Here is a 22,249-nt window from a genome sequence, read left to right as displayed (position 1 = left end):
AAGATGGGAAAAAAGACAATGGTGAAAGACAAAGGAGATAGTTCAAAACCAAGATCCCATTAAATAATGAGAGTGGGAAACAAAGGAAACAACTTGTAAGTGAAATGATGGTGCCTATGGCTTCTCTTTTGAGAAGGCGGATAAATTCCTTATATTGAGCTGGATAATTAAAAGAGGTGGTCCTGTGTTGGTGACCTTGAAGATACAAGGGTAAAGTAGACTGTATGTATAGCAGAGAGGGAAGCAGGTCCAGGAATTATTTGTGATGAACAGCTGTGACCCGGGAGACATCCTGCAAGAGAAAAATCCTGTAACCAAGCTAGATCATCTCTTTCCGTTGCTCAGAGGCTGGGAAGATTTGCATTAAATTTGTGTATTGGAGAAAAACTATAATAATACTTCTAGGTTTGGAAGTGGGATTTGGGCTGGATATTTTTGGTCAAAGATGGTGGACTCTTTAGATATTGAGAGAAAAATTGCTAATAAGACCCACAATCATCGGTAAGTTTGTGTGTAGAAAGGCAATCATGTCACCTCCTTCCGCACTATCCAAAATACCATAAGTATAAAGCCTATTACATCAGTTTTGATTTTCTAAATCTTCATGTGTCTTTTAAAAGTAGCAATTTATTTGGCCATGATGTTCACTTTTAAAGTGGTATCTTAAGACTCAGTAATGTGAAGCTCAATGTCCAAAAGCCTAGATTCAAGAGAAGACAATTTGTCTTTAATACGTTGGAGAGTGGTTTCCAAAATGAAGGGTTTCAAGACTTTGAGTTCTTTCATTAGGTCCTCCTTGGTAACTGGGAGGGGAGATATCTGAGGAGAGGAGTGATCCTTTTTTTAGTCTCTTAGTACCAGCCCAGTGTTCTCCTTGAGAGTGGCAGAGGATGTGTTGTTGAACGAACCATTCTTCAATGGGATATTGCCTCCCTCTGCTATAGAGGAGGTGAGATAGGCTGTGTGATGAAAGGTAAAACCAGTCTTAAAGTGTAGGGAGAAAAGACCTTCAAAAGTCTGAAATAATCTCACAAAACCTGCACAAGTCAAGCTTACTGGGAAAGAGGAAATGCCACAAAGCAGTTCAATATATGCTGTCCCAACAGATATGATAGTCGAGTAGTAGGTGACGCAGAGCATAAAGCCACAAGCAACAGACCAGGGAAATCAGTGACTGACACTGATCAAACTGACTGGCCAAAATTGCAGTTAAATCCCAATAAGGATGGAAAAGATGCTATAAGAACTGAGATGCAGAACATAGACCCTGCCGAGAAACAGTTAACTGTAGGAGAGAAGAGAAAGTCCTCAAAAAAGGGAGAGACATACGAAATCCCCACAGAGCAATCAGTCCTTTAGGCCAATAGAACCTGGGCAGGCCCCTGAAGAATGACCTTACAGGGAGTGTGTGACCAGCGGGTGAAATGGCGGGAGAAACACTGATGTATATGGAAGTCAAATATCTCCAGCGGGACGAGGTACAGGGCTGTGGCCGACAACAGTTCCCCACTGGTGAAGGCAGCTGAAAAGGATTTGCTGCTGCAGAGAAGAAGGTAGTGAGAAAAGCTGCAAAGTCAATCCGACCTGAGACACAACTCAGGCAGATAGGTGAGCAGAATGGTCCTGATCTCCTCCTGGTTCTCGGGACAGTTTTTGGGAAAGAATTTTTTTATTCTTCAGTTTTGGAATCTGTGCAGTAGCGGCTGCTACCAGACTCACGTAGTGCTGCGGCGTCAGCTGGGAGGTGGGGTAAACCACATACATGTGACGGCCGGCCAGCTGCTGCCTCTCCTCCGCTTCTTCTTCCTGCTCCGGTCCTGAAACAGGATACAGGAAGCAGCAGCCAAACACAAGGCTGCAGAACAGCATTGTGATTGGATTGATTGCTGTGGATCGGCGTCCTGACAGGAAATGGGGCCTGGGCATGTACTCCATGCAGGCTGTAATGTAGCCTGCATGGGGAATATGGGAAGTGGGCATGACTGTTTTGGGCGGCCTGACAGGGCTCACCAGACAGTCATGTGCACTTAGGTGTGGGCAAACCATTCCTACCCTGCTAGTCTGTCCTCGGGACACCACCGCCCACCCAGAAAGCTGCCACAGCAGAAGGAAACATAAAATGATAATGACACAAGTTATTATCATTTTATGTTTCCTGGTGCAGAACAGTGGGGTGACGCTCCTCCGCCTTAGCGGATGAGCCGTCACTGGATCTGGAGTGTAAGGAAGTGGGGAACCCATTAAACCCTTGGAGGCTTGGACAATCAATTAATAATGAGTACAAAGATCCCTACAGGGGATTTATGGGAAAATTCTTACTCAGGTATAAGATATATGCAATTACTTTTATGTTCAACCCCAAATGGTCTTGAACCCTTGAAAAAATCTAAACATATTTGAAACTATTCAAAACATGTACAATCAATGAATAGAAGGAAATTTCAAAAGCACAAAGAATCTTATTCCAAAAGTAGAAGAGTTTTTTAATCTCGATAAAATTGAAAAAGGTACATTCACATAAAACAATGCAGCATGTTCGAGGATGTGTAAAACTACCTACAAATCATGAACACAGACATCTATTCCACAAAGTCAGATGAGTGAAGAATCTGAACATATAGATTACATTCACTATTGTATAACAGTTGTTAAGGAAATAGATGCAGAAGTCGACGCTTCGGTCTGTTGTGGCAAAATTATCCGTCAGACCATCTTCAGGACGTAAAGTCTTATGTTTAAAAAGTCCCTTGACTAAAGTACATTGATCAATTTGGACCCATTGGGTTGTGAGGAGGACACGCTGAGGTTCTTTAGAGTCTAATCACTCAATGAAAAACTGCTACTAGCCATCCAAAGAGGAAGGCGTCTGTCAATACATACAGTTTATCCACACGTGTGAGGTACAGGTCGACCCTTCATTTTATTGTAGAGTTAAAATAACTCGCTTTAAGGTCGAGTACGGGTCTGCTAGCTTCGTGGAATCTCCTTAAGATCATCCGGAAGATATCTGGGCACCTTTAACACTACAAACAAGGTTCCATGACTGGTGAGACACTTAGCAATGGGTCCCATAAACTTAGTGACACCAAGTGCAGGTCAGGACTCACTCCAGTTGAAGCCACCTGCAGAGTCCTGGGCAAAGTCAGTTGGAACTGGTCTCTGGGCATGTCAGGACAGTGAAATCCTCCCCAGCTTTGGAGTCCCTGAAGCTTAAAAGGACATTAGCCAACTGACCTTGGGAGTTCACTTCTTGGCCCTGGGTACAAGTGGGAGCAGGTCTACCTCTTTGTGGTCTCTTTAGAAGTCACAACAGCGGGTGCCATCCTTCTGTCACCTACAGGCCCAATAGTGCCTGAAGAGAGTACTGGTAGTGCCAAATTTATGACCAGAACAAGCCTGAGGGTGGAGTAAACTTTTGACCACTCAATAACCAATGGGGTAGACTTTCAGGGGTGACCATACCACCTTTTGTAGTACGTCCTGTGTGTTTTACAGTAACAATGCTCTTCTCAACCTAAAATTAAGACAGTAGAATCTTTCTTTATCTGTGCAGAGCTCCATTTGCCTAGCCCAAGGTGTGGCTATGATAATGAGCAAACCCTTCATCGTGGTCACTATTCCACGGGTATTGCTGCTCAGCAGGCTACCAGGATAATAAAAGTCATATCTGCCTGTGAGATCTGTCTGTGATAGAATAGGCATCCCCTGAAGTTAATTACGTTTCTGGGCACAGCCCTGATTGCCATAGTGTCAAAGAAAAGGACAACCCTCTCCCTTTGTTTCAGCTCTGGGAGCCACCTCACACCTAAGGAAGGAGCCATTTAGTTCCTTATTGGCTTTGAACACTGGCAGAAAGGCACATTTGGCTCAGGTAAGAAAATGACAGCTTTCTAAAAGTGTCATTTTCAAAACAGTAATTTAAAAGCGAACTTGACCATTATGTTGTTATTTAAATTACTCTTAAAATCAGTTAGAATCAGTTTTCAAACTGCTTCCAAAGTTAAGCATTATAAGGTGATAAATTGTAACCAAGTCCTTTCTGGGGGAGAGTCAGCCTTGCCACACTGTAAAAGCAACTTTGAAGGTTTTTCACTGCAAGGACATGTAGAACAGAATATACATGTCCTACATTTTAAACGCCATGCAGACTGCCCCAGGAAAATTTAGGACCTACCTTAGGATTGGCCTATAAGTATTAGAAAGGAAGGTTCTGCCAGACAAAAGGTATATTTTACCAGGTTGAATTGTCAGTTTTAAAACTACATATTCAGGATTCAGCGGCAGGGCTGGAGGCATGGTTTGCATGGTCATCTTAGTGGTGGCAAATACATGATGCAATCTATGGGACCTGGGTAGTGGGGAAACCAGTGGCCATAGATTTCAAAAACATCAGCATCAGAATAGCAACAAATTTGAGAGACCATACAAAGAGGCATTTTCCTAGAACCCATGTTTTTTAAACGTTTGGTTTGCAGGAAATATCTTGTTTGTCCGGTGCAATGAAAATGTTCATGCCCTTCTTGATGTCTACATTGTGTTGCAGTGTGGTACTACATATTTTCTGAACATGACTCACCTTCAGACATTTAGGACTTGTAGCATTGTCATTATTGTTACTTTTGTTGTACTCTTCAATCATAAATGTTTAAGGTAGAATGAATTCAAGTAATTTAAGGTTCATTTTGAGAGATGTATGTTTTCATATAACTTTATATTTAACAAAGTTTTATATTATCACTATCCACCACACACTCTGAATTAAAAATGAAACAGTTCCTTTCACCTTTTGGTCTTCCTTTGTGCTACTCATTAACAGAGAATTCAATAATTTAAGGGGAATGGTTTCTCTCAGAACAGGTTTGTACTGTAAAAGGAAGAGAAACCGATTGTAACTTGAAATAAAATATATCTGGCTTGCGTCCAAAGTGCATATTTTAGTTTTTTTGTAGGTATTTCTCTTGAAAGACTTCCCAACTCGATGAAGGTTTAAAAAAGACAAAAACAGAAAGGTACAACTGTCTTATCTTTTCATAATTTAGCCTGAAACTTCCGTTCTGCCTGCCCTTGGTTAAGTTATTTGTCGAATGTATCATAATTGCAGAACATATAAATACTTATGGGTAAGTAGAATATTAAAAGTGCTCTAGAGTCACATTAGTACCACAGCAGTTATCCCGATTACTTATGACTCATCACTTCATCAGTACTTGAATTATTTGAGAATGCCAATTAACTTCATTTATTGAGAAAAAACAGAGCTCACAATGCATATTTTAGCACAGTGTACAAGAAATAGCACAAAGTAGATGGAGTAAAGTGCTCCACTCAAAGATATGTATTTTTCCCTGAGATCCTCTTGAATGACAGGATGCTAACAGATTTTCAGGGACTCTGATGCAGAATGTGCTGCATGAAAGGTGGGCAACCAGACAACAGCCTTTTTTCTCTGGTGATCCAGGCTTGGCAGCATTCTAAGAGTCAGGTACCTCTCTAACATGCCTCTTTCGCTTTGTTTGGGGCCTGGGAGATGTTATCAGCAAATGTGCTTTAGGATTGTGTTCTTTGCAGACTTCAACCAAGCTTCAACTGCTAATCACCTATATTCTCTTGGGGGCACGTTATCAAGGACGGCGTTAAAAATGATTGCCACTTTAGCGGCAGAAAATTGCTGCTAAAGCGGCGATAATGGGCTTGATAATATGCCCTTGAGAATTCCAATAGAAATCCATGTTCTGGTGCGAACATGGGCTTCGATTGGAATTCTCCAAGGCATATTATCAAGCCCATTATCGCCGCTTTAGCAGCAGTTTTCTGACGCTAAAGTGGCGATAATTTTATCGCCGTTCTTGATAATATGACCCAAGGTTCTCACAGTATGGTTTCAATGCGATATTCTTGTGTCACTGCTAATGGTTAGAAAAACAAAAATGTGATGGGTGAAATTCTTGGATTAATCTCAGCAACTGTTAAGACCTGCAGGCTAAATTCAAGTTCATATTTTTTTTTTTCACTAGCTGCTCTCGCCTGAGACCTGCTATTTAACTGGCAATTATTCAGTGACGAGTATCACTATGCATGAGTGACTTGAGCTATTGGCAATGAAATGTTAAACCATCTTATCTTTGCTTCTTTTGTCAGCCTCCCTGTAAGCAAGTATACACTGTCTTACAAAAGCTTGCATATCTCTTTTGTAATTCATTTCATACAGGCTTTGTGCAAGACAGTCTTTAGCGTTCAGCAACTCTGGCTGGTCACATGCAGGTGCAACAGTCAGCAGTTCCACACCAGCAGTGAACTAGTCCAGCCACTATTCAATGCTGGAGTTCTTACGGTCATAAGCCAGTGTTAGGACGATTGGAAAGGTACACTTTCCCTTGAAACTATTGTTTCTCTTAAATTGATACAACAGCTCCTCATGTGGACAGTGTTAGCACTGAGATGAGTTGATTTTTCATTTTCTTTATTAACTCATTTGCTTCTTTGAACGTTCTGCGTCAGTGCGGAACGTTCTATTAAGCGGGCAGGGCCGCGTCGGCCAACGGACGTGTGCAGCACTACCGAGGTAGTGCTCGCGACGGCTGTAGGCCCGACAGAAGCATCAGAGGGGTTAACCCAGCTTTATGTTTGCATATATACGGAGTAACAAAAAAGAAATTATGTGCTTTTTAGTGGTTGGTGCATGTAGAGTGAGTGCCAAATAGGGGCTAAAACCAGCAGTATAGAGACAAGTGAAGAGAAATGGGAGAAGGAATGAGATTGGGACAGAGTGGCTATTTGCTACATGTACTTGTGGTGCAAATTCACTTAACTGGCAGCAAGGTCGTGGCTGGTGATATGATTCTGGATAAGTGCTGCAGTATTGTAAATTGGGATTTTGTATACCAGTTTGTAATACTGTTTGTTGATTTTATCATGGATCAATGTCATCTGGCTCATTATTTCTGAAGTGGAAGAATGCACATAGACTTTAAAATTATAATTGATTTTTAGCATCTAAGCTGTAAAGTAATATTTTTCTTTGAGAGTAGTATAGTAATGGGCAATCACAATTTGATAGGGACATAGCGATGAACATAAGACTCACATGATTTTTATAGTTGTTGAAAGTAATTCCCCAGAGATTAAAGTTTAATATTTGATTTAGAAGGTATTTGCTAATTCTAGGTTGGGGAGCCTAGCCAGCTGAAAATGTTTTGGAACATTTATTTTTCCACTGACATGAAGTCCGTAAAGCCAGACTCCATCTTGAGCAGGCTGAGGCTCCATTATCTGTATTTTTGCAGAATCATTGACATATTTGCCTTTGGTGAAGATTTCACCTGTGCTTATCTTTCCAGAAACCTTTGAAAGTATCGCCACTCAGACAATGATGCTGATATATCTGGAACATGCCTTGTTATCTCTATTTCAAGGTCAGATAATAAAAACAACATGAACATTGTAGAATTAATTTACATTCTTGTACCTTATTTGTTTATAATAATGCATCTAAACGTAGCATATTGATGCACACAAGTTATGTCAGAAATTCCTATCTCAGATAAGATACAGTGGAAATGAGCTACCACTTGATCACTTGTGAGAAAAGTCCTACCCCCAGATTGTCATGCAAGACAATGCAAAAGATCTCTAGACTGCCATGATGCTGCAGCATCTTGTTCTGCACTGAAAAGCTGATACCATGCCAAATCTGGAAGGAGTGGAGCTGATACGATGTGTGTTTTTCTTTCGAGGAACACTCTATTCCAGACTGCTGAAAACACAGCATTTTGCTGTAAACAGATGTGCAGTGCATTGATTCTCACCAAGAAACCCTATATGTAAGTTATGCTGCTCCATTCCACCCTAGTGTAGGTTTAAGGAGTTAGGCAGGTAGATGATGCTTTGACTATGGTAGAAATTTGTATTTTATTCTTGTCGTTTGCAGCATTCATTTGAGCTGTTTTTGTAATATTCTGTGGGTATTTTCGATGTGCTAAGCAACAGGATAAGACTGTTAAAATAAAAAAATTTAATTAAAATGTTGGTCGTGGCGGTGAACTCTACTCTGTTTGTGGAGTTTGCAAAGTTTTCCGCACTCTACAGTCTGTGGAGCATGCATAGTTCTGAAAAACTCCAATCAGAGTTTTTTCCTCGCTTATGCTCACCAACGTCAAGTTGGCGAGAGCAATTGGGGAAAATCCACCTTCCCACAAGATTTCTCAATGCAGGAGGAGGGCAGATTTCTCAACGCAGGCGGTCACAAAAGGTCGTGACCGCTCGCATTGAGAACACTTCCGTTAGCATTGAGAAAACTGCAGTTCGAGTAGAAAATCTACTTGAGTGGCAGACAAGAAGTAAGCACCCTCTTGGGCTGCACATTGTGCCATTTGCAGGATAAACACCTGAACCTGAACATCAACACAAACGGCATGACCAAATGCACTCTGCCGCTTGCTGAACTCCACAAAGTGGCCGAGTTTTGTTTTGTCACGCGGAACTCCACAAACTCTGCCTAGTCCTGTTAAAGTGTCTTGTTGTTAGTGCAGTTTCTGGGTAAGATAATATAAAGACCAAAACTAGGCTTCCTGAACACCATTGAGTCCTTTGAACCCTATATAGGGACTGTTAGTAAACCAAAAGCACTTACTCCACTTCAACTATGCATTGGATCAGGTCCTGCGAGGGTCCAATAAGCAGTCTTTCGTATTCAATTGATGGTGTATTGAGCTGAGGTCACTTGTGAAATCTGTGGGTGAGAAAAAAAACGTGTGGAAATATGCTAGACTCTTATTTTACTCAGCGACATAGATCCTGTTCCATGGTTGCTAACAAGCACTAATAAAGATGACAAATTCAGAAAAGCCATTGAGATAAGGTGATATGACTTAGAGGTCTCAGGGGAGAATGTTATTTGATAAATTTATGTGTTTTATTTGACATTATTGTCATTACTCCTGTAAATTGGTAATCAAATAGAAACATGTCTAATGTTATGTTTTGCTGCTTTTAATACAATTGGCTTTTTTGTCAAGGACACCGTTGATACTTTGTGTTTCTCCATGGGGTTGGAAAGATAAAGTTGCAGGACAAAGTGATCAGAGTTTTTGATTCTTTGAAAAATATTATCCTGATTTCCTGACATGAAAATCAATTGTGTTTAAATGACTGGAACAATGTCAGTCTGCATTGTATTCTGAATTGCATGCAAGCTTTCTACATTCCTTCAAATGACCACAGGTCAATGAGAATACTGAGGGTTCAAAAAACCTAGATATACATTTAAGCCACAACTAATCATTGTTTGGAAATAAATGTATTAACCAAGAAAAGTTGGTCTGCTTGGTACTCAACCTACCGTGTTCACCGAGTTCACCTGGCATTTCTTCAACAAAAGGTCTTGTTACTGGGAATCTTGCTGACAAGTCAACGATAACTTGACATATTTTAGAATTTGTTGGGATTAATGCAAGGTTGAAAAAAATGCAAAAGTGATGGGGGTTACGTATTCAGACTTGTCTAATTATCCAATATATAGCCTCACATTTTACATTTTAAAACCATGATACCAATTTCAAAATAATTATTACATTGCTAATGGGTAAAATATCTATATTGTATCAATACAAGAAAATCAAAATAGATATAATTTCAAGAGCTCTGTCTTAACGTAAACAAATTTGTTGTTATGTGTTTTTTCACATTTTCACTGCCGAGGTATATTTTATTGGATCCCCCAGTCTTGAAAATCAATTGCAGCAGTTTTCTACCGAGCAGAAAGACAGGAGGAGTAATGTGCATTGAATATGCTTGTATTGTTTCCTAGTGCAAGTGCTGGAATGGATTCCAGATGAAGGATGATGGCAAAACGTGTGTGGACATTGATGAATGTTCATCTGGCTTTCCCTGTAGCCAGCAATGCATCAATACATATGGAACCTACAAGTGCTCCTGTGGCGAGGGCTATGAAATACAACCTGGTAATCCGAAAGGCTGCAAGTCTCTTTCAGGTAGCACACTGCACGCATTCCTACAAAGTTACATAATTCATGCATTGCTGACCTCACTTGTCATGGGTTTCATAACTAATACCATCTGCTCGTGGGAATGTTTGTAAGTTATTTATAATCTTGTTCAAATATTATTTATTTTATTATACTTAATGGTTAATGTGCTTTTGGTATGTTAAAAGTATTCCCTTTTTGTGATGATTTTTGTTTAGTTACACTCTTTGGCAATATTTTTAATTTAGACTTTCTCAGACACCTGAATTTTTTTCTGTTTTTTAATAGAAAACAAATTCTTGAGCGAAAGGAATTTGTCATCCTATAATTTCAAGAAAGTACAGCGTATGTGGGGGATGGGAAAGTTATCACCAAGTAAACTACTGCATGCAGGGGCTTTTTTACAAGCTGATTGCGCTGCCGGTGCGTCCCTTTTTTTATGCGCTGGCGGTGCAGTTTGCCTGCCCTTATTTACAAGGCCATGTAAAGCCAGCCTGTGCGGCTTTTCATGGCCATGTAAATATGGCACCCTTTCACACATTACTCTGCGTGAAAGGGACGTTCCATGGGTGTTGCTGTGGGTGTTCCCATGCAACATCCTTGGAACCTGACTAATTTCCAGATTCACAAGGTTGTGTAAACCTTAGAATGCGTCAGATCGCTTCCCCTCCCCAGGGGAGGCATAATGGAGGCAGAATGAGGAGAAATATCTTTATTTAGTCCTCATTTTTCCTTTTTCAAGGGGTGATGCAGCACACATAAAAATAGGAACAACAATTGTTTATGTGCAGGCAGGTGGGCCTTTCTGCAAAATAACAATCACCCCTACATAGCAGGCAAGCTTGTACGATGGGACAAGGGTGCCTGCGTTGGCGCATGGCAGCCCATTGTGTGCCAGCGCTGGGGAAAAGGACAGGAGTGTGCTGTATCTTGTAGATACAGAACATTTCTGCCCTTTTCCTTTGAAGCATGGCAACGCAGCAGGAAGGCTTGCTGCGCTGCCATGTGTCAAAATATTGTAAATGTATTGAATTGAATACTTGATTTAATGATACTTGTGTTTCTACATTTCTTCTTTAAAAAAAGTGTGCATCCTACTGGTTGCAAAGTTACTTTCTGAACGACAATCATTTTGATTCAACTCTGTTCAGAAACACTGAATTTTCTTTTCACTAGCCATTCACGTTTCAATTTTATTGAAGACACATTCATATTGTTTTGTATTTCTGTTACTATGGAATGCACCCATTTCCTCAATACTCACAATTATATTCGTTCAAATTGTAGGTGAAAAGGCCTTTTTAATTCTTGCTGATCATCATGAAATTAGAAAGCTTAATACCGATGGATCGAACTACACACTTCTTAAACAGGTAAAAAGTCACATTCGATGCACTTACTGTTTATTGCTCCCATGGTCATGAATCTTAATTGTTTGAGCGCAATTCATTGCTCAAAATGATAGGCTTGTATATCAATTCGAGACTTCTTGTTCTGAATCAATTTGCCAGTATATTGATGTATGGCTTTGTCGGAGCTTAATATGCAGGCACTGAGTGCCTTGGGGTTACCTGAGTTAATACATTTGCTGTATTCAAATCCATTGCTGCCAGTCTTTCTACTGTTTATTGCCAACATTTCACTGTGGAAACATTCGCTACGGTTAGTTTAACTCCTAATGGGAAATTCATTTTTGGAGCACAAATTCTGCTCTGATGTCGAATAAAATAGTAAGTGACGTCCAAAACACTAGTGTGTTTCCATTCAAAAAATGTCCACGTGCATTTCCAGATACTTTTAAATTTGGCAACTTGTACGAATAGCTAACATATATCGGCTGTTTTGTTCATAAGAGATTGAGAAGCGTAGACTTGGGAAAGTATTTTATTATGGGTATGACAAGGAAATTATGTTTTCTTAAAAGACCTGGCACTCTTGCTTAGTCCATCTTCAGCAAGCACACAGAGCGCGTTTGTAATGGTGTATATGGTAATAAAGGTCATTTTTCAATTGAAAGTAGCTGCTGGATTTACATCTGCTAGGTATTGATTTAGGGGGTAGTAGGAATTATGCATCATTTAACTCCTGTGCAATATTACTTTATGTCAGTGTAATACTATGCCAAAGTAAACGTCATCAAAGGGGTGAGAAGTAGAAGTGGTCGAGTTTGTGAATACCAATATGGCCAGGATGCCCGCCACCCCCTCCCAACAGACATCCCCAAGGATGGGAAGTCGGACAATCGTTGAACTTTTGGAAGACGGGAGGGAGTCACCCTCCCGGCCGTATTTATTAAAATATGAAACAAAATTTAAAACATTAAATTAAAAGTTTCATCATTATGCATTATGTACAATTTGACATTTATTACATTTCGATGCAGTCATGTACTTTTGGCTAACATCCTGAAAATGCATACACTCTAATTCAAATTGTACATCCTAGCATTAAGGGCCAACGGCAAGGTCTTAACCGGTGTCAGATCCCTACTACCAAACTCCCGCCCTCACCGTGTGAGCGGCGCATGCACAGAGGGCTCTACCCTCATTGCCAACTGTAACTTCCCTTGTCGTGGTGGGGGCCCCTTTTCTACTCGACGCCATCTTAAGGGTCGTCCGAGTTCCCGTATGAGGTCTCTGTAGGACGGACAGCGTGGACTCTCCCCCCCACCTCATACTCTCTATCCGCCGTCGCGGATATCCGGCCCCCGGGAAATTAGTCAGGAGGGGCATTTAACCGCCTCCCCCCTGGGAGGGGCCCATGGCCATCTCCCCCTAGGCGCCCCATCCTTAGTGGGTGCCGCCTCCCCGTGGAAGGGGCCAATGGCCGTCTTCCCCCGGGCGCTCCCATCCATTGTGGGTGGCGCCCCACTCTAGGGACCTTTAAATTCCTGCTCACCGATCATGACCTTACCGCCCGACAAATAAATACGACAGTTGTTTACCTACTAAAAAGAAAAATTCCACATCATCTTACTGCTATTACTGATCATTCCTGCAAGAAGAAATTTCTCCAATGCAAACCATATTTACATTCTCAACATTCCTTTATTCACTCTACCAAGGAAAAGGAAAGGCCTATACTTTCATCACTCCGAAAACTTTATTTTCTCCAAACATTTGCTATCAGGGGCCGGTGGGTGGGTCAAAATTGCTGCTTGTTCCGTCGAGGGCTCACGAGCAACGAGTGGGTGCAGCCTTCCGATCCGAGGAACAAGAGGACGATCTTCTGGGTTCCCGCTCCTTTATCCTTCTGCGGGAGGGCGTGTACCCGTCCCTGATACGCCTACTGGGCGTGGTCTTCCTTCGAGGTGTCTAGGACAACCCCTCTCGGGCGGGGGAAGGCGCGCTCCGGCTACGCCGCTTTGGGCATACCAGCCGGGCCACGCCTACCCCGCCTAAAATGGCTTCCCGGGAGGTTCGGGCCCCCATCCATACGTTCGGGGGGACCGAGCGGTCGCCCCTTTCCATATGGCCGGGATGCCCGCCACCCCCTCCCAACACACATCCCCAAGGATGGGAAGTCGGACAATCGTTGAACTTTTGGAAGACGGGAGGGAGTCACCCTCCCGGCCGTATTTATTAAAATATGAAACAAAATTTAAAACATTAAATTAAAAGTTTCATCATTATGCATTATGAACAATTTGACATTTATTACATTTCGATGCAGTCATGTACTTTTGGCTAACATCCTGAAAATGCATACACTCTAATTCAAATTGTACATCCTAGCATTAAGGGCCAACGGCAAGGTCTTAACCGGTGTCAGATCCCTACTACCAAACTCCCGCCCTCACCGTGTGAGCGGCGCATGCGCAGAGGGCTCTACCCTCATTGCCAACTGTACTTCCCTTGTCGTGGTGGGGGCCCCCTTTCTACTCGACGCCATCTTAAGGGTCGTCCGAGTTCCCGTATGAGGTCTCTGTAGGAAGGACAGCGTGGACTCTCCCCCCACCTCATACTCTCTATCCGCCGTCGCGGATATCCGGCCCCCGGGAAATTAGTCAGGAGGGGCATTTAACCGCCTCCCCCCTGGGAGGGGCCCATGGCCATCTCCCCCTAGGCGCCCCATCCTTAGTGGGTGCCGCCTCCCCGTGGAAGGGGCCAATGGCCGTCTTCCCCCGGGCGCTCCCATCCATTGTGGGTGGCGCCCCACTCTAGGGACCTTTAAATTCCTGCTCACCGATCATGACCTTACCGCCACAGACCGAATAGTTGACCGACTATCCGGTCCCCCCAACTCCTCCTATAGGTCATACTTCCTCAAACCTCTCAGCCATGCAATCAAATCTCCTATTAGTAAATCATTCCCCTCCCTGGACAGGTGAACCCCATCGTACAGATACATATGGTCACCCCGTATACACCCATGAGGAATGACATGCAACTGTGCAGAACGGAACAGTCTATTAATCTTATTATTGACCCGTTTAACTGAATGGTTCAGAGCTGACACCGAAAGGCCCCCTTGCCACCTCCTTCTAGGAATCATGTGGGACCAGGCAATCGTGCACCCCGGGACTCTTTTAGCCAACCAGCTAACAGCCGACAAGATTCGTTCAAGTAACACTCGTCTGCCCAGTGTCACCAAATCGTTGCCACCCAGGTGTACTATGACTACAGATGGCGGTGACCTATGCTGCCCTAAAAGTCCCTCGAAAAATGACTCAAATTGGTCAAAAACGAGCCCACCTTTCCCATGGAAAGCCACTCTGAACCCGTATTCCCCAGGTGCGTGAATCGCGTCACCTTCCTTGAATACGTCACCGGCGCGCCTCACGTATGAGTGGCCCACGACCCATACCATCCTCTCCCCAGTCGGTGATCTCTGACCGCTGGTCTCTCGATGTAGGGTCGACCTCCAATTCCGCCCTGCATGGCAGGCCCGCGAAACTGCAAAGTAAACAAAAGACAGAAAACGTGAGTGCATGTCAATTGATCACTTACAACATGTGCAATCGCACATACCTCTTGAAGCAATTCGAGGACCAACGGCCTAATTGTTTCACTTCCTCGGCACTCTGACCCCTGGCTGTAGCCTCAGTAGCAGCCCCTATCCTAAAGGAGTGGGTCCCAAAATCGCACGGGTCCATGCCCGCGTCAGCGATTGCCAGTGCCAGCACCCTCTGAAACTGAAATCTCGTCAGTGGGGTGCCATCCTTGTGTCGGAGCAAGCTTCCCCCCCAGGCGGCCACTCTTAGCGCCAAATAGTCTTCCACACACTTCAACGGGCAGACGGGGGACCCACGCTTGCGCTGCACGACCACACTATCTCCCATAGCCCCCTGGTCAGTCTTGGACCTGGCTATCATGATTACCATCGAATCACCCCTTATCTGGACGTGATCCCTGCACAAACCTCCCTCCATCTCTCTCTTGTTCCTTGCGACAAGCTCGCTCACCCTCATTGCCCCATGGAATGCCAATGTGAACGCTGCCCGGAACAGAACTGCTTCATAATGGGAGGAACACGTCTCGTCCAGCTTTGCTAAAAGCAGAGACAGTCTGTCTAAGCCAATCGGGTGCCTCGTATCTCTCTTGCAACCCTCAAGGCACTGCCAGCCGCGAAGGGCTTTCCTCACCAAAAAAGAACCTGTAGGGTCTTTCATGCCGTGTACCTGGGCCATGAAAGAAATGGCCGCCCTATGCCTACCGGCCGTTGCCACTGATCGGCCCTCCCTGTGTAGTGCAACCAGGTACCCCAGGAAGGATTCCTCCTGACCCCAATGCAGACTCCCTACAGGACCCAAATACGTGCAATAGGAACGAAACGCTCCTTCGTATGCTTTCCTTGTCCTGGGGGCTAGACTCGCTGCCACGAGGTCTTGTAATCCGAAGCACCGATTAGCCACATTGCTTCTGGGAATGGTGCTGCCTCTAGGTCTGCTGTGGGCAGATAACCCCTGAATGCCTGCATATGTGAACGAGAGAGCGCATCAGCCGCATGATTCAGTACACCTGGCACATGTTTCGCCCTGAACAGTACATTCAATCTCATGCACAGCAGCACAATCTCTTTCAACAATCTCAAGATCATTTTGCAGCGTGCTGCCTGTTGGTTAATGCAATCTACGACAGTCATATTGTCGGACCAAAACACCACTGAGCGGCCCCTGAAATCGTCAGCCCATGTCATCAGAGCAACCCAGATGGGAAATAACTCCAGGAACCCAATGTTACCTGTGAGGCCGTCGGAGTGCCACCATGTTGGCCATGTTTGTGTCGACCATCGATCACCTAAGATGGCGCCAAAACCCACGCTCCCTGCCGAGTCGGTCCATAGACCTAATTCCTCCGATGACTCTGGCGGGGAGCTCCAAACGACTCGACCGTTGAAGTCCGCCAGAAATGCCAACCAAATACGCATATCCTGGCGAACCTCTCCAGACAGTCTCGTACGGTGGTGAGCCTCTTTGAGACCACCCATAGCCTGCGCGATAGAGCGCGAAAACGGGCGGGCCATAGGAATCACCCTCAAGGCAAAATTAAGCTGACCCACTGTTCGTTGTAACTGGTGCAGGGTCACTTTCTCCCCACCCAGGCATTGCATCAAGGAAGCCCGGAACTTGGTCACTTTGTCTACTGGTAGTCGGAAACACCCCTCCACAGAATCGAGCTCAATACCCAGAAACTCCAGTGAAGTAGATGGTCCGACCGTCTTACCTGGTGCCAATGGGACACCGAATTCATTCATGAGGATGCAGAAATCATACAGCGCCTGTGCGCAATTCATATCCCCGGCTGCCCCCAAAAACAGAAAATCATCCAGATAATGCATAACATGTCTATGCCCTTTGGCCTCTGTAAATGCCCATTCCAAAAAACAGCTAAACATCTCAAAATATGCACATGAAATGGAACAACCCATGGGCATGCATTTATCCATGTAATAATTTCCCTGAAATGCAAAACCTAGCAGGCGCTGATCCTGCGGGTGCACCAGAAGCAACCGGAATGCTGATTCGATATCACATTTCGCCATCAGCGCCCCAGGGCCTAGGTGCGTCAGTATGGCCACGGCATCGTCGAACGATGCGTATCGTACCGAACAGACTTCTGGGTCTATGGCATCATTCACCGAGGAACCCCTAGGAGCAGAAAGGTTATGTATGAGTCTAAACTCCCCCGGATCTTTCTTCGGGACAACCCCTAACGGGGAACATATGAAATCGGCAACCGGTGGGCAGGAAAAGGGGCCAGCCACTCGTCCTAAACTGACTTCCTTTGCTATTTTCTTTTCTGCCACGCTTGGGTTGTGCCGTACCGATTACTGGTTTCTACAAAAAGAATTCCCCCGAACTTCCCCCACCGGGATGTGGAAGCCATGTAGGAATCCCTTCCTCAACATCCCAGCGGACACATGATCAGGGTATTTGTTTAACCACGGAATCATAACCATGAGATCAACGGGTGTAGGCAATCGGTTACAAAGGTCCACCTTACTCCTGCTTAGGTCCTCCTTTTCCACCCGTCCCACCATTCTTTGATCTACATGCACTTTCCGGGTGTGAGGAATTCCCACAGCCGGCACACACATGCTTAAACTTGCATTTCCCCTGCGGTCTGTTACAATTGCCTCGATTGAAGCCCCAACAGACCCCCCCTTGTCCGCCCTTCCCGCCAACTCTAGGCTGATAGCCCCCACTTGTGCCTGCTCGAAAGGGCACCCCGGGCTTTTGGCGGACAACTCCGGACCCGCTCCCGCCTGGCGAGGACGTACCTGTCGCCCCTGGCAGGAGTTGCTTGTGCCATGACACCGAGTCCAAACAATCCCAAGACAGAGAAGCATCATATTCCTTTGCTTTACGGAACTTCATGTCATAACCTTTCCATTCTTCCCCCTCATACATTGAATAAAAATCCATAATGCGATTCTGGTAGCAAACCAACTCAGTCATAACATCAGGTTTACGTTCCCCCATAACTGCGGTAAATATAGAGAAGGCCTTAACCCAGTTCGTCACTGTCTCTTCCACCCTGAACTCGGCCATCTTGGCGCGCCATACACTAGGGTGCCACAAATCTTTCTGCGTTTTAGCATACTCCATCTCACGATGGTCCGTTAACAATGAAAACATGTTAACATACTTGTCTCCCCATATTAACTCTTTCGTGGCCAAGGGAACGTGCTGTGCAACTTTTTCCCGCCTTGAGGGTATCGAGCCCTCCCCCGCCATTGGCAATGCGAGCTTACCCGGATCGGCTATTGTTGCCGCCACCTTCTCTTGACCAGCTGCTGGTACTCCTGGCGCCACCTGTGGGGGAACAAGAGGAACACTCGCTTTCGCGACATCTCTCGATTGCCGTAACTGCTTCATTAACACTCTGGCCTCTGTGGCCGGATCTCCCGGGGTCGCTGTGCCCCCCACCTTTGTTTTAAGCCATGCGGTCAATTGAGCGGCCAATTCTGGGGGCATTTCATCATCCTCGGTCGAGGTGATCACCACTGGGATAGGCTGGCCTAAAACTGGTTCCTGAACCGGGTTACCAGCCGGTACTAGGGGAGCGATGGGCGGCACCACTGGTGCCGGGACCCCCCCCCCCGAGACTGCCCTTTCTTTGACCCGCTTCCCTCTTAACCCGGGAACCACTCCCGGCAAGGCCGGGCCTATTACCTTTTTCGGCTGACCTGGGTCGTTCATTGTAGCCAATTGCTTCTTTACCTCCGCCAAACCTCTACCGAGCGATTGGACTTGACCGAGCTTTCGGTCCATACACGCCATCCGGTTCGACAACAGGCGTAACATCTTCTCCATCTCGGAACCCTTTCCTGCTTGCTTGCTAGGCATGGTTGCGAGTCCTCCGCCTTTGGTCGATCCACGAGGTCCTGAAATCCGTGTCGAAACTGAAAGATAAAAACAGGATTACCACGTTCAAAATTGCTGCTTGTTCCGTCGAGGGCTCACGAGCAACGAGTGGGTGCAGCCTTCCGATCCGAGGAACAAGAGGACGATCTTCTGGGTTCCCGCTCCATTATCCTTCTGCGGGAGGGCGTGTACCCGTCCCTGATACGCCTACTGGGCGTGGTCTTCCTTCGAGGTGTCTAGGACAACCCCTCTCGGGCGGGGGAAGGCGCGCTCCGGCTACGCCGCTTTGGGCATACCAGCCGGGCCACGCCCACCCCGCCCAAAATGGCTTCCCGGGAGGTTCGGGCCCCCATCCATACGTTCGGGGGGACCGAGCGGTCGCCCCTTTCCAAAAAACACGTCAGTGTTTAGCATTCAAAACTCTTATTACCTGTCTAGAGATCGTCGTAGAATAACACTATTTAGGGGATGAAATATATCCCTTTCCAAAGTCGTAAACACCCCCAAATTTCGTGGGCAGGAGTAAAAAGGGGTTCCCTTTGGAGAAATGAGTTTTGCCTGTTGGGACGAAATGTAAATTATTCAATGTTCTATTGCACAGTAGCTCAGTCTTTCCCCCAATGCGGATATGTAATGTGCATAAATAAACACACACACAAAGCATTACACTAGCTGATAAAGCTGTGGTAACATTCAATGTATCGACCTGGAGAAGGCATTGCAACAAAGTCAATGAGTGTGTATATGTGGGTGTCAATGGTATAAGCTTATCAGACATGGCACAATCCGCCCTTATTGAGCTCAGGAAGAATATAAGTGTTAGTAATTAATAACATAGCTACTGCAAGTGTGCTGCTGAAGACAGAGTAAATATTGCTTGAGCTAGAACACGTGGGAATCATATTGCAAACAAGAGTATAGCAAAATCAGAATGAAGGAAAAGGACACTAGAGTGATTTATAGACCATGTTGGAAAGCTACTGGAAAAGTGAAGGAATACATTGCATCATGTTCTAAATGGGTTAGTAGTCCTCTTAACACAAAACACTGAAACAAAACTATGGACCAGATGATGCTATAGTAGTTTACTGTGAACTCTTCAGTGAACAGGGAGCTAGTGGAAATTACAGCCTGAGGTAAAATACTACTCTTTGTGGTCTCCTGAAATACTGGCAAAGGAAACTCAACGCTTGATCTCACTCTGGTACTTGTAGACCCACTTTTTGCATGAGCACCAACATAGTGGGGCAAGACTGCCCACCAGATTTTATCACTGTACTCCCTGCACGTGCTGCCACTGAAACAAAGAAAAGGCTCATTGCTAGCAGTAGCAGTCCTTGTTCCTTCTGCTCTAGAGAATGTTCAGTAGCTGCACCCACTAGCCTAACGAAAGTTGAGGGGGCCCGCTGCAAACTATATGATGGGAGCCCCTTCCATACTCAGGCAAGAGCTCTAAGGCCAGGGTACCCTGCTGAGTGTGCCCCCTGCAGCTCGCCCACCCTACACCGCGGAGACTGCAGGGGCCTGTGCTACAACACTGGCTGCAAAACCTTTAAATAAGAATTAGTGTCAATAATAAAGATCCCAAAAAGAATCCCACCGTGTCCTTTGTTGAAAATTTTAATTAAATAGAGCAGATGGGATAATCCAGTCTTTCATACAAGTCAGCTAGGTATTACATCACCCAAAGGCTCATGCAAGAGATATTGAATTCAGGCGAATTGTCCACCTTATGCAGATAAGAAGGCAGTGACAGTGCACATATGCTCTATTTGCAATCAGCACTATTTTACACTGACAGACTATTTGACAAGAGACTATTTGAACTCCTTTGTGGAACAATTATTGAGATCCCTTCATTAGAAAAACATATCACAGTTAAATAAGTTAGCCATTTCACAATTCATGACCTTTGTTTTGAGCAAAATTTTCTTCTAAACCTATTTCTATTACATCCAGTTCAATTACTTAATTCAAGACTTGCTGTGCTGCAGTGCACAAGAGAGGAAACAGAACAGAACCATATCTATAACATTGGCCTGCTGCTGTCATTCCCTATGGTGGTTCACTAAAAGACTACCTTACATGACTTACACTCTTGCAGAGGTCAATGTGTGATATCCTCCATAGGCTTTGTACTGGAAGCATATCCTTCCAGAGCACATCCCTGTGCCTCGATAAAGAAAGAGCGGTACCAAAGGGGATGATGGAGGGAGCGTTTGAGCAAATCAAACACTCATCCCCAGTCAACTGATCTGGGTTTAATCCATCACCATTCTTTAGCTCACTCCACCACCCCAGTTCAGACATGGCCATATGCAAATCAGTCTGACCCTGTGCCTCATGGGAACAGTCCAGCCCGAACTGCCAAGCCATGTTTTCCCTGGACTGGAAACAAGCATCCTGGGACCGGTTTTGGATTCATAATCCTCATCAGCCAAGCTATCTTGAATCCAGTGGTAGAGTGAGCAAGGGACCCACGTCTGGGCATACTCTGCCAACTTAGGGCGAACAAAGCGATGCCAAAGGGGATGATGGATGGAGCGTTTGAGCAAATCAAACACTCACCCGCAGTCAAATGATCTGGGTTTAATCCATCACCATTCTTTAGCTCACTCCAGCAGCCTAGTTCAGACATGGCCATATGCAAATGAGTCTGACCCTCTGCCTCATGGGAACAGTCCAGCCCGAACTGCCAATCTATGTCTTCTCTGGACCGGAAACAAGCATCCTGGGACCAGTTTCGGATTCATAATCCTCATCAGCCAGGCTATCTTGAATCCAGTGGTAGAGTGAGCAAGGGACCCACGTCTAGGCATACTCTGCCAACTTAGGGCGAACAAAGCGATGCCAAAGGGGATGATGGATGGAGCGTTTGAGCAAATCTAACACTCACCGCAGTCAAATGATCTGGGTTTAATCCATCGCCATTCTTTAGCTCACTCCACCACCCCAGTTCAGACATGGCTATATGCAAATCAGTCTGACCCTGTGCCTCATGGGAACAGTCCAGCCCGAACTGCCAAGCCATGTCTTCCCTGGACCGGAAACAAGCATCCAAAACCGGTTTTGGATTCATAATCCTCATCAGCCAGGCCATCTTGAATAGAGTGGTAGAGTGAGCAAGGGGCCCACGTCTGGGCATACCCTGCCAACTTAGGGTGAACAAAGCGATACCAAAGGGGATGATTGACAGAGCGTTTGAGCAAATAAAACAATCACCCCCAGTCAACTGATCTGGGTTTAATCCATCACCATTTTTAGCTCACTCCACCACCCCAGTTCAGACATGGCACAGGGTCAAGGCTGATTTGCATATGGCTGGGTTCAAACTGGAATGGCATGGTGAGCAAAAAAACAATGTATTTAGTCCCAGATCTCCGTATTGGGGGGAATGTATGACATTGTTCTGCATTCTGTCCGTCAACTGTTGTTTTTGCATTTGTCACCCTGAGTG

The 22,249-nt window shown here is 45.0% G+C and overlaps 1 protein-coding gene across 1 annotated transcript in view; it reads left to right on the top strand.

Moving 5' to 3' along the window:
* Positions 1 to 22,249, top strand: part of LRP1B (LDL receptor related protein 1B) — a 3,812,342-nt gene that overhangs the window by 3,056,004 nt on the left and 734,089 nt on the right. The window contains exons 56-57 of the mRNA XM_078683424.1: positions 9,806 to 9,989; positions 11,271 to 11,356. Coding sequence (XP_078539550.1) covers positions 9,806 to 9,989; positions 11,271 to 11,356 — 270 coding nt within the window. The remainder of the gene's footprint in view (positions 1 to 9,805; positions 9,990 to 11,270; positions 11,357 to 22,249) is intronic.

The sequence above is a fragment of the Lissotriton helveticus genome, chromosome 3_1 (assembly GCF_964261635.1).
Source record: "Lissotriton helveticus chromosome 3_1, aLisHel1.1, whole genome shotgun sequence".
In the NCBI taxonomy this organism is placed as follows: domain Eukaryota; kingdom Metazoa; phylum Chordata; class Amphibia; order Caudata; family Salamandridae; genus Lissotriton; species Lissotriton helveticus.
Note: the sequence above shows the minus strand (reverse complement) of the source record. Positions and strands in the feature narration are given on the sequence as shown.